At 46.3% G+C, this 13,480-nt stretch overlaps 1 protein-coding gene across 2 annotated transcripts in view; it reads left to right on the top strand.

Moving 5' to 3' along the window:
- The window catches only part of ANKZF1 (ankyrin repeat and zinc finger peptidyl tRNA hydrolase 1), a 90,185-nt gene that overhangs the window by 8,167 nt on the left and 68,538 nt on the right, over positions 1 to 13,480 (top strand). Inside the window, exons 2-5 of one of the 2 annotated variants that reach the window (XM_033944865.1) lie at positions 254 to 456; positions 4,294 to 4,403; positions 4,891 to 4,993; positions 5,850 to 6,052. In XM_033944865.1, coding sequence (XP_033800756.1) covers positions 333 to 456; positions 4,294 to 4,403; positions 4,891 to 4,993; positions 5,850 to 6,052 — 540 coding nt within the window. In that variant the 5' untranslated portion in view covers positions 254 to 332. Of the gene's footprint in view, positions 1 to 253; positions 457 to 4,293; positions 4,424 to 4,890; positions 4,994 to 5,849; positions 6,053 to 13,480 lie in introns of those variants that run through there. The other variant, XM_033944866.1, reaches the window with a different exon arrangement.

Here is a 13,480-nt window from a genome sequence, read left to right as displayed (position 1 = left end):
GTGCTTTTAATTTTTATTCTGCTCGTTTATTCTAAGGAGCATAATCAAGTGAAAGAAAATCTTGATCTTAAGCTTTGTCAAGGGAAAAGGCACACTGGGGATTTTGCACTTATATAATTGTTCATGGAATACCAAGGGCTGAATTTATAAGGCTTTTCTTACATTCCAGGTCTTTTGATAAAAGACCTTTTAATGAATTGGGTCTTAATAGTAAATGACTATATTGACACGGTTCTGATGCTTTTCTTTACAGGCTGGAAGTGACATTTTGATAACTGCAGACAGAGTTTGGACTAAGTAGCGTGTTTTATAACACATCTATCTCTGGAATAATGGAATTAGAAATTCGGTCGGTGTTTGAGGCTGGCCAAGACTCTTATCTCCTAAATGGACTATCACTGGTTAACTTCTCCACAAGGCACATTCTCCCTGAGAAACCCAGCAACACATGCACAGGTATCTGATACTTTTCATTAGCACCACAGTTTCACCAGCATAGCTCCAATGAATGGGAGAGAGGTTAAGAGATGGGGAGGACAGATCCCTGACCATAAGTGGGGGAGAGTGGAAGAGATGGAGAGATACTAGACCATGGGAAGAAGTTAGCTGGGTGGTGCCCATTTTGAAAAGGCCCTGGAGAGAATACTGCCTGAGCACCCTACACCAGGGCACTTGGAAGCCCTCAACCAGAGCCCGCTGAAGCTGTATCATTCCTGTGGACCAACAGTGCTTACCTGTCTTGAGAGAGCATCCAGTGCTGTCCTGATCTACATCTGCCGTGAAGAGTCGAGTGGTCATTTCCCAATCACATTGCCAGGATCTGCAGTGCTCCGGGCTACAACCCTCTCTATATTCAATTTCATACACATATACACTTCTGAACACTCTTGAAGGTATAATGAACACTTTTATTGGTGTACAGGACCTGAGTCTGTTCCTTCACAAGCGCAGAGAAACCAAAACACTGAATGGGAACCGATACTGTCTTTAGAACAAACTGTTACACAGGACTAAGAGGCTGAACTTAAATAATATTTTAAGTTCAGCCTCTTAGTCCAGTGTAACAGTTTGTTCTAAAGACAGTATCAGTTCCCATTCAGTGTTTTTTAGTCCTTTAATCAGCTCTCAGCAATTTCAACCTGTGTGGCTTACGTCAGCCACACCAGATATTAGCTGTCCTTTCAAAGCAGTGTTAGGCTCTTCAGCACATAACCTCAACCTTAGCCAGCACCTTTATTGTCCAGGCTTCCAATACATTCAGTAGGCTTCTCATCCAGCCAAGCACAACACCACTCGCCATACCAGCTCTTCCAAGTAATCTTTCCCAGTCTTCTTAGCTTCCCCCGGAGTTCTCCTTAATCCACAGCTTCTGAGCCTTATCTGCTTAGGGAAGTAAGTCTCTTTGTGGAGGCTCTCACCTTCCCACAGGTACCCTCTCACAGAGACCTCCCAGAATGAACCCCAGACTGGGCATATGAAGCTCTTCTTGCCTGGGTTCCACCCCATGACTCAGCAAGGTAGCCTGTTCATACAGTTCAGCGCCACCTGCTGGATGAGGGTTGAGCCCTGAGCTACAAAGCTCAATGCATCTTGGACCTTGTAGTTCAGAGTCACCTGCTGGCTGAGGATTGAACTCTGAACTACAGAACTCAATGCATTCAGGAGGACCCTATAGTTTACCCACTAATTGGCCAGCGCCCTCTACTGCCCACCAACATAACAACATCACTCGTGAGGGAGAATCCCTGACTCCCTCATAGGCACCTTGGAAAAGATTAGCATGGGAAAATCCAGAATAAACTGCATTGCTACAAGATAGTGCATCTTGTTAAATCAGTGTGTGTGTGACATTGCTGATTCTTGTACAATCCCTCTTTATTTTGGACTGCTGGGAGTTGTGCACCTTGGGCAGCCAAAGACTGTAGGATCTTCAATTAACCAAAATTGAGCCCCTCCCACTGTGTACACCTCCTGGAGCATGCTTCCTGAAACCCCAGTTTTGTAATCCTACAAGCCAAGCTGTAGGAGCTCATCTCTTCTGCTCGTGTTTCATTTCTTTTTAGTATATTGATTTGATTCTTTTCGTGGGTTTTGCCCTTTGTGCTGTGGAAATATCCTGAGGGGACATTGCAGACTTTGGAGTAAAGCCTGCATCTGGGGGGTTACGTGCCACTGCAGTAAGCTCCCCCAACAGTCTGCACATCAGATTGGGGCTCCAAGATCGGGAGCTAGCTCACCCCGAGTTTGTCCACTAAGGGGTGGAGCAGTTACAGCTCCTATGAAATGGAACGCCTTACCTTTGTATATCAGGGCAGAAAAAAACGTATCCAAATTTAAGGGAATATTAAAGATTTACCTTTTCCAAGATGCATATGATTCCTAAATCGACTTTAAACATAGAGCCGTTCGATATTTATAACTGCCTCCCCTTCTTTTTGTGGTCTCCCCTTTTTGTATTCTTTACTTTTAATTTGTAGTTCTCCCAACTTTCCTAATTGTTTCTGTCAGTCATGTGGTGTTAAGTGGATATCTGTCAAATTTCATCTCCCTCTTTTTATTATAAATTTTAAAATGCTTAGAAATCTTGATTTGCATTTAATCAAATTTTTAATAAACTTGAAAATTGAGGTGCGATCGGGACCGGACTGTGTACCTTCCCTGAGTAATTCACAGATGTTGGAAGTCACTGTTCAGGATGACCGGGCAGATGAGAAGACTTGAAATCCAGTTTCCTGAGGTTTGAGATCTCCATGCATGCTGTTTCAGCAGTGCCTGCCGTTTTTCAGTCAGAACACAGTGAGTGGTTGCTTGCCTGCCTGGAACTTCCTCTCCAACGTCAGAATTGACATGGGGGGGGGGGGAAAGAAGGCTCTTTTGCAGCATCAGGGAAGCAGGGAGAATGCAAAGGCAAAACGAGTCTTATGGGCTCCACGATCGACTCGCATTGCCCTTGCGATCTATTGGTCGATTACAATCAACCTTTTGGGCACCTCTGCTCAAACACATTTCAAGGGACCCTCCTGGAAATATCTTCAGGTCCTGGGTCTCATAGTAGCAACGATAAATTTGTTTCTGTGGGCCAGGGCCTGGTTGTGTCCCCTCCAGGATTCGCTACTGTCCCGGTAGAGCCCACAATGGGACTCGTTAACCCCATTTACCCCCCCAAAAGGAGGAAAAGTGGTTGACTCGAATATAAGACGGGCGGCTTAATATTCAAGTGCTGCTGCATTGGATGGTGGTGGCGTGCAACAGCATGCAGTGGTGGTTGAACCCTATGACCTTGTCCAGAGGTCTGCCACTGAGGGTCTTGGACTGGGTGATTCTTTCCACGGACGCGAGTCTCTCTGGGGAGTAGTTTGTATGTCTGCCCTGGTCCAGGGCCGGTGGTCTCCCTCCAAGAGCAATTGCCTGGAACTGAGGGTGATTCGCCTAGCCTTGTTGCATTTCCAGAAGTGTCTCCATCGTCGAGCTGTCCGAGTAGTCTCAGACAATGCAATGGCGGTGGCCTATATCAACAGGCAGGGAGGCACCAGGAGTCCTCTTGGCCTGGAAGCTCGGCTGCTCTTTTTCTGTACAGAAAAGCACCTAGTAGCTCTGTCCACAGCACACGATGCTTTTAGGGCTTCAGTTCTGGTGGCGGGCTCATCGGTCCCCCCCCCCAATGATATTTTGGGACTGCTCTGTTACATCCCAGCAGTCCAGAATAAAGAGGGGTTGTAGAGGAACGAAAGATTAGGTTCTTACCTCTGCTAATCTTTCTTGTAAATCCTCTCTTTATTCTGGACACCTGCCCTTTCTGAGAGTACCATCTGTTTCACTATGAGGTGAAGTTAGAGGGGTCCCAGGGTGGTTGTCGTCTTCTGACTGTACAGGCTGTTTCTCCTTATAAAGTTTTATAGTTCAGATTTTAATGTTCATATTCTGTTTTGCATTTTCAGTGGTTGATATTTTTAATTTGTTAACATGAGAAGAATTGAGGGAGTTCCCCCTTCCCCCCCCTCTCTCTCTCTCTTTTGTTTCTTGTTTCTCCTGTAGACCTTCCTGGCTGCTTGGTGACTGACTAGGGTTTCAGGGAGCATGCTCCAGGAGATGTGCACAGTGGGAGGGGCTCAATTTTGGTTAATTGAAGATCCTACAGTCCTTGGCTGCCCAAGGAGAACAACTCCCTGCAGTTCAGAATAAAGAGAGGATTTACAAGAAAGAAGATTAGCAGAGGTAAGAACCTAATCTTTCGATAAGTATCAATCCCCAGATACAGTACCTAATCTTTTTACACATTTTTCTGTCTTTCAGAGCAGATTGAAGGAATGGACAAGGAAAGAAGTATTCAAATGATTCCAGAGATATCAGATCGAATGTGCTGTTCCACCTGTCAGTGCGTGTTTGAGAGCCGTGAGGAGCAAGTGAGGAAGAGAGGGGGAAGGTGGGCGATAGTGGGGTGAAGGGGGAGTTGAAAGTGAGTGAGACAAGGGATTGGAGAGGTGCTTGGGAGGAAGAATCAGATAGACCGAAGGCAGGTTGAGAATTCCCTGCCAAGCCAGGATGTATAGTACAGCAATCAGAAAAACACTTCCCTTGCTCTTTCCCTAAATCATATCCCTTTCTAATATCACTAATTTGCAATGTAAACTAAACTAAACCTTGGGTTTATATACCGCACCATCTCCACGAATGCGGAGCTCGGCACGGTTTACAGGAAGAAGGATGAGAGAGGAACTACAGTGGAGAGATTAAAGAGTTAGGTGTAAAGGGGGAAGGTGAGAGGCCTAAGAGGGGGGAAGTGTTACAGTTTTGAGAATAGCCAGGTTTTTAGGTGTAATGTAATGTCTCCGGTTCTAATCACTTTCCCAATTGGTGTTTTTTTTAATGTCATTTCCCTTTCTGCTGCAGATTGAGCACTACAAATTGGATTGGCACCGCTTTAACTTGAAACAGAGGCTTATGGGAAAGGTCATGGTGAGCGTGCAAGAATTTGAGGATAGGATGCATGCAGGTGAGAGAGATTCACTTACGATATTCTCCCAACCAGGCAGGAAAGAAGGTAGCAAGAGATGTGAGGAGTAGCCTAGGCTAGTGCAAAGGTCTGAGAATCAGAGGAACTGGTTCAATTCCCACTGTGGCTCTTTGTAATTCTGAGCAGTCTCTGTCTCCACCACCTCTTCCAGGAGACTGTTCCACGCATCTACCACCCTTTCTGTAAAAATGTATTTCCACAGATTACTCCAGAGCCTATCACCTCTTTAACGTCATCCTATGCCCTCTCATTGCAGAGTTTCCTTTCAAATGAAAGTGACTCAACTCATGCACATTTACATTACATAGGTATTTAAACATTTCTATCATATCACCCCTCTCCCGCTTTTCTTCCAAAGTATACAAATTGAGATTTTTAAGTTTGTCCTCATACGCCTTATCTCAAAGACCACACACCATTTTAGTAGCCTTCCTCTGGACCAACTCCATCCTTTTTATATCTTTTTGAAGGTGTGGCCTCCAGAATTGTACACAATATTCTAAATGAGGTCTCATCAGAGTCTTATACAGAGGCATCAATACCTCCTTTTTCCTAATGGCCATAGCTCTTCCTTTGCAACCTAGCATCCTTCTAGCTTTCACCGTCATCTTTTCAACCTGTTTGGCCACCTTAAGATCATCACATACAATCACACCCAAGTCCCGCTCTTCTGTCGTGCACATAAGATCTTCACCCCCTGAATTGTACCATTCCCTCTGGTTTTTGCAGCCCAAATGCACAACCTTGCATTTCTTAGCATTAAATTTTTGCTGCCAAATTTCAAACCATTATGCTCTGTTTTTCTTGTCTTCCTTTCCTTACTCATGAACTGTAGGTGATGTGTCCAGCATCAGTGGCTCAGACTGGGAAGATTCTTCAGAAGAAACCGAGACTGGTCCAGTCCCTGCACAAATTGAAGACAGCAATTTTGCATGTGAGGAGGGCCATCGTATGGGTAGCCTGCCCCACAGAGTACTCTTCCAGAATGCTGAGGGGCAGTTCCTGTCTGTGTTTCGCTGTGTGTTGAGCACTCGGAAGGCAAGTTAAAGGCTCCTGGTGCAGGTGATATGAGAACAGAGACAGCCCCTAATACAACAAATGAGAATAGAGGATGGGAGATTCCAGGGGATGCAAGGAAATGGAACAGGATGGAGCATTATGTCTAACACTGGAGATTGTATCTCAGAAAACAGGGAGACAGTGTAAACTAACATAGTAACATAGTAGATGACGGCAGATAAAGACCCGAATGGTCCATCCAGTCTGCCCAACCTGATTCAATTAAAATTTTTTTTTTTTTCTTCTTAGCTATTTCTGGGCGAGAATCCAAAGCTTTACCCGGTACTGTGCTTGGGATCCAACTGCCGAAATCTCTGTTAAGACTTACTCCAGCCCATCTACACCCTCCCAGCCATTGAAGCCCTCCCCTGCCCATCCTCCTCCAAATGGCCATACATAGACACAGGCCGTACAAGTCTGCCCAGTAACTGGCCTAGTTCAATCTTTAATATTATTTTCTGATTCTAAATCTTCTGTGTTCATCCCACGCTTCTTTGAACTCAGTCACAGTTTTACTCTCCACCACCTCTCTCGGGAGCGCATTCCAGGCATCCACCACCCTCTCCGTAAAGTAGAATTTCCTAACATTGCCCTTGAATCTACCACCCCTCAACCTCAAATTATGTCCTCTGGTTTTACCATTTTCCTTTCTCTGGAAAAGATTTTGTTCTACGTTAATACCCTTTAAGTATTTGAACGTCTGAATCATATCTCCCCTGTCTCTCCTTTCCTCTAGGGTATACATATTCAGGGCTTCCAGTCTCTCCTCATACGTCTTCTGGCGCAAGCCTCCTATCATTTTCATCGCCCTCCTCTGGACCGCCTCAAGTCTTCTTACATCTTTCGCCAGATACGGTCTCCAAAACTGAACACAATACTCCAAGTGGGGCCTCACCAATGACCTGTACAGGGGCATCAACACCTTCTTCCTTCTACTGACTACGCCTCTCTTTATACAGCCCAGAATCCTTCTGGCAGCAGCCACTGCCTTGTCACACTGTTTTTTATCCTTTAGATCTTCGGACACTATCACCCCAAGGTCCCTCTCCCCGTCCGTGCATATCAGCTTCTCTCCTCCCAGCATATACGGTTCCTTCCTATTATTAATCCCCAAATGCATTATTCTGCATTTCTTTGCATTGAATTTTAGTTGCCAGGCATTAGACCATTCCTCTAACTTTTGCAGATCCTTTTTCATATTTTCCACTCCCTCTTCGGTGTCTACTCTGTTACAAATCTTGGTATCATCTGCAAAAAGGCACACTTTTCCTTCTAACCCTTCAGCAATATCACTTACATACATATTGAACAGGATTGGCCCCAGCACCGAACCCTGAGGGACTCCACTAGTCACCTTTCCTTCCTTCGAGCGACTTCCATTAACCACCACCCTCTGGCGTCTGTCCGACAGCCAGTTTCTGACCCAGTTCACCACTTTGGGTCCTAACTTCAGCCCTTCAAGTTTGTTCAACAGCCTCCTATGAGGAACTGTATCAAAGGCTTTGCTGAAATCCAAGTAAACTACATCTAGCATATGTCCTCGATCCAGCTCTCTGGTCACCCAATCAAAAATTTCAATCAGGTTCGTTTGGCACGATTTACCTTTTGTAAAGCCATGTTGCCTCGGATCCTGTAACCCACTAGACTCAAGGAAATACACTATCCTTTCTTTCAGCAACACTTCCATTATTTTTCCAACAACTGAAGTGAGGCTCACCGGCCTGTAGTTTCCTGCTTCATCCCTGTGACCACTTTTATGAATAGGGACCACATCCGCTTTCCTCCAATCCCCAGGAATCACTCCCGTCTCCAGAGATTTGTGGGGTTGGAGGTTGGGGATCCTCCTCTTATGGTTTTCTTTGATGGGCAGGGTATGGATCTGGTGGGACCTAGATCGGGAGTCTCCTGGGATCTTCTTCTGGTTATCTCTGTCGCTTCTTTTTGTCTGGTTGGAGGTGGGGGGGTTTGCTGGTTGGGGGTGGGGCATGGGATGGTGCGGTTGGGGAGTGGGAAGTGTGTCTATGTGGTGGGTGCTGTTTGTGATGGGGGATTGGTGGCAGGAGAGGATCTTGAGGGTGAGGGGGATTGGTGGGTGGGTACCTCTTAGCGACTGGGAGTCTTCTTCTCTCCTTTCCCTGGGGGTCCGGCTGGGAAGCCTTCTGGGAAGCCCTTAAGCTGTCTATCTTTTTGTTTCATCTTTGCAGTTCTCATGGCTACGGCTGACCTGACTTATATCACCCTTAATGTGGATGGTCTCCATTCCCCCATCAAATGTAAGAAGGTGTTGTCTTTTCTGAAGAGAGAGAAGATATTGGTGGCCTTACTTCTAGTGAACACTCCAAATTAGTGAGGGACTGGGTGGGGGAGGCTGTTTATTCTTCTTACAATTCTAGGCAGAGGGGTGTTGCTATCCTCATTAACAAAGCAGTGGTGGTGGTTTAACACAAGACTATTGTGGAACCTAAGGGCCGTTTCGTCCTCTGGGCTGGCACCCTTCAGGATCGATCTGTGGTCTTGTGCAATATCTATGGCCCAAATGTATATGCTCATTCTTTCTTTCCAACGTGTTGGCACATCTGTTGGCCTTGCCCAATTATGAACCCATTCTGACAGGGGATTTTAACATTACTAGTGACCCTACGATAGACTGTAAACCTCCCAGGGTGGTGCGGGGAGATAACAAACGGCTTGGCGTGAACTTTCTGATGAGCGAGTTGGGCCTGATTGATGTGTGGAGGGCTCATCATCCAGGGGAAGTAGATTTTACATTTTATTCTGAGGTGCATCATACTCATTCTAGATTGGATTACATTTTGCTGCCATCACAGACCATTGGTCAGGTGGTGCGCATCCACATCCTTGATGTTCCCTTCATTGACCACGCCGCTGTATCCCTCACTATGCTTTGGCAGGGGCCTGTCCATGAACGCATCTGGCGTCTTAATCCCACACTCTATCTGGACAAAACTTTTCATTAATATCTCCCGGCGGAATGGGATTTTTATTACCAAACTAACGCGGGAGGGGAGGTCTCGGATACCATCTTTTGGGAAGCCGCCAAAGCCTTTCTACTGGGAGGGATCATTGCCTATACGGTAAAGCAGCGCAGACAACGCGACGCAGCCTTGGTGTCTCTCACTCGGCAATTGCAACTGTGTAGGATCACCTTACATGTGCAGCCCTCAGGATAATCGCACGGAATACTTGAGCCTGCGTAAACAAATAGATGCTATTTTCACCGAGCGTGCTATGTCTCATATTGACGTTTACAAGTTTCCGTTGTATCAGTGGGGTAATAAGGCAGGTAAATTATTGGCTAATTTGATGAAGCCGTTTCGGAAGGCCACTCGCATTTCTCGTATCCGGGAGAGCAATCATAATGTTCATACAGAGGAGACAGAGATACTGGACCAATTTGTTCGTTTTTACCAAGATCTTTGTGGGCCTGGCCCTTATGATCTGGAAGCACGTGATTCTTTCTTTCGAGATCTTGCCCTACCTCTGGTGACAGAACAACAATTATGTATGTTAAATGCACCCATTTCATGTGCTGAGATTCATATTGCAGTGGGGAAGTTGAAATTAGCTAAGGCCCCTGGACCGGACTGGATGGGGCCTAAGTTATATAAAATTTTGAAACTCAGATAGGACCAGCCCTGGTGGCCCTGTACGCCGACATGCAGATCACAAGCCGCGTTCTTCCTGCTCAGAGTTATGCTCACGTAGTGGTCCTACCAAAGCCAAGAAAGGACCCGGAGTTGGTGGGATCCTACCGTCCCATCTCTTTATTGAACCAAGATATGAAGCTTCTTACAGCGATTCTGGCAGGTAGGCTGGCCCAGGTGATTCCCTCCCTGATCTATGCTGATCAAGTCGGCTTCGTACCGAGCCGTTTTGCTTCCTCTAATATCATATGGGCGTTGGTCACCCTTCGGGAGGGTAGGGGCCGAGTAGGTGACGATCTCCTGGCTAGCCTGGACGCGGAAAAGGCCTTTGTTAAGGTGACTTATCTTTTTGGGTGGTGCAATGATTTGGTATTTCAGGGCCCTTCCATCAGTGGATAATTCATCTTTATACGTCCCCCACGGCCCAGCTACTCATTAATAAGCGTCAAACAGCCTCTTTTTCCCTATATAGGGGCACGCGACAGGGTTGCCCCTTATCCCCGCTTTTATTCATTTTGTCCTTAGAGCCTCTAGCTCACAAAATCCGGACCTACCCCGACATTTTGGGTATTCGGGTGGGTAATGAGGACTGCAAAATTACTCTCTTTGCGAATGATATGTTGTTGTTTGTGAGCAGGGCTCGAATCGATCCCCCGCTTGACTACCCTTATTGGCACGTTTGGTGCGTTCTCGGGTCTATGTATCAATTTCAGCAAATCGGAGGCCTAACCTGTCTCCTCCCCTTGTGCCTCGTGCTCTGATCCAGCTTTCCCATTCCCTCGGGCTAGTGGAGAACTTAAATATTTGGGAATTTTTCTTAGTGCGGATTGACCTACTGTTTACCGCCATAACATCTCTGATCAGCTGAAAACTTTACAGGATTACTGTGCTCGCTGGGGAGATCTGCCTCTCTCTTTGCCTGGTAGGGTTGCCCTTGTGAAGATGGTTTTGCTCCCTAAGCTCCTCTATCCTCTTCAGATGATTCCTCTTTGGCTTAAGTTCGCGGAAGAACACTCTTACCGGTCCTTTATCGGATCCTTCATTTGGCATAACAAGAGGGCACATATAAGCTGGCGAATGCTTACTCAGAGCCATAATAGGGGGGGGGGGGTTGGCTCTGCCGGACCTTTGTCTGTATAATGTTGCCGCCCTGCTGCGCTGGGTTCATGAGCTCTTCACCACAGAACCTCACTTTGCTCCAAGGGGCTTGTTTGATTTTTGGACAGCTCCTTATCACGCGTTAGCCTGCTTGACTGTCCCCAGTGGTGCCGTCTCCGACTGGGTCTTACTTTAGTCATGCAGGGCGCTGCAGTGGTGGCGACATCAGATTGGCAGGGGTCGGGGTAACTGGGCTTTTCAGATGATTGGTCACAGCCCTGATTTTCCCCCCAGGTGTGGGACCACCGGGGGGCGTTGAGGTGCGTTTCGGCTCTCGTCTTTGTTTGGGTCATGTGTCTTCGGTGGGCTCTGATCCTTTTGTTTTTCCCTCCTTCGACACCCTGCGCACCACCTGGTCCTTGCCTCGCATGACCCTTTTTGCTTATCTTCAATTGCGGCATTTCTACTTGGCTAACCTCCGCCGTCGCCCGGAGGGTGGCTCTTTTTTACGGGTAGATCAAATCTTCATGACACTCCCATCTGCTCTCAACTCTTTATCTTTCTGGTATTGGACTGCGAGGGCAGAAAGGGAGGACACCCTGATGCCTAGGCTGGCTTCTAAATGGTCTGGGGAGGTGGTTACCCCGGGGGAGCTTCGGGTATGCTTCTCTAATGTCACCGCTGGGGTTTGTAGTGCACAATTGCAAGAACTCCAGTTTAAATTGCTTCATCGTACCTACTTTATCCGGCTTAGGGGGTTCCAGGCTGGCTTATGGGACTCGGCGAACTGCACGAAATGTGAGCGCTTATCTGGGACTTTATTGCATATGCTTATTGAATGCCCGATATTAGGTGTTTATTGGAATGGGGACTTCCTCGTCCAGGTCCTGGGGGTGCCAGTCCAGTGATCTTATCGTATTTTAGTTTTGGGTCATGAGGTGGACTTTTTAGATCAGGGCTTTATTGCTGCCCAATGGCGATTTGTTTGTGTTGCCCTTCTCGTAGCTAAACGGGATGTACTCCGAAAGTGGACAGATGCAGAACCCCCTGATTTGGTGGGATGGAAGCGAGCACTTCGGGAAGTGACCCATTGGGAGCTGCGGGGTCTTGAAGGGCGGCGAAAGGGGCCTAATCGGCTGTATAGGTCTCTTTGGGAACAGGTCACTGTTGCTCTTGCTGACCCCTTATGAGGTTGCCTTGGTGTTCTTTTCTCTTTTTTTCTTATCTTCTTCCTTTTTCTCCTTTCTTTCTCAAGTTGCTGAGGGGGAGGGGTGGGGGGGTTCTGTCTTGTTTGGTTGCGGGGGACAAAATGGGAGTACACTGACAGACTGTGTGGTTTTCTGCAGGTTTTCCTTAGCTGCTTTGTGTGTCCTAGGCCCTGCCGGGCGCTGGCAGGTTTCTTGGGTGGAGGGGGGGGGCTTGTATGTATATATCCTGCATATCTCCTAATTGACTAGTATTATTGTTCTAGTTTACCCTACCCTCTTCCCAACCTGCGAGTTGGACTATGTGTTGTATTTGCTCTGTTTTTTGGATACTGCTTGGTTGTTTTGGCTTTTTCTGTCTGTTTACTTCTTTAAAAAGTTTCAAACCCCCAAAAAAAGATATAATATGCTGTTCACATCATCAATGTGATGCACAATAAAACTAATAGATAGGATGGATTAACAGTTAGGAAATAAGAGTCTAATGTAAAGGAATGTGCATGAATATAAATCTCAGCTTAGGAGTTTATTGTTTAATAAGACTATCTGCATTATCTTAGAAATTCTAAGCAGATTACAACTTTACATAACATTCAACAAAACAAAAGACAAATATAAAAACAGTAACCACATTACATACTGAAATCCATTAAAAGAATATAATAAACAATGCTATGGTCGTATCTTGCTCAGGATGAAATCAGCATAATCCAAAATACAGTACCATCTCCACCATCTGAGGGGATCTTGCCAAAAGCCTTTTGAAACAGGGTTGCCTTTAAAAAATCAAGGTTTTGTATTCTTTATTACTGGACAAATTCAATGGCCTCTACTCTGTCATCATCCTTCAGTGCTTTTGATCACCACCTGCTCCTTGCTGGGATTCCAGGGTTCTGTTCTCGCCTAGTTTTCTTCCTATCTTTCCCATAGTACTTTCAGTGTATGTTAAGGTGGATCCTACTCCGCTGCCATCCTGGACCTTCTTCTCTTCTCCATATATACCTGCTCTCTCGGTACACTGATCTCCTCCCATGATTTTCAATATCATTTCTATGCTGATGACTCCCAGATCTACCTCTTCACATCAGATATTGTCACCACCTATGCTTTGGCCGAGCGGTTTTAGGTAGCCTGGCGGTAACATACTGGCGTGGGCCTCCTTTGAAGTAGGGGAAACCTTTCCACTGGGATACCTGGATTTGCTCACTAGCACAACTTCTGTGCAGGTTCCTGAGGAAAACCAACAGTCAGGAGGGTTCAAGATGAAATACTGAGCCTTGCTCACAGCACTCCCGTGCCCACCAGGTACTTCACAGGAATACAAAAGAACTTTCTCAAAATATAAACTTCTTTGCTCAGCATACAACATAGTCCCAACAGTCCTCTTCACCAGAGTTAGATCTTGGCTTAAGTCATTTGCTATTAGAGCAACAGTTCTG

This window comes from Geotrypetes seraphini, chromosome 5 (genome assembly GCF_902459505.1).
Source record: "Geotrypetes seraphini chromosome 5, aGeoSer1.1, whole genome shotgun sequence".
Taxonomy (NCBI): Eukaryota; Metazoa; Chordata; class Amphibia; order Gymnophiona; family Dermophiidae; genus Geotrypetes; species Geotrypetes seraphini.
Note: the sequence above shows the minus strand (reverse complement) of the source record. Positions and strands in the feature narration are given on the sequence as shown.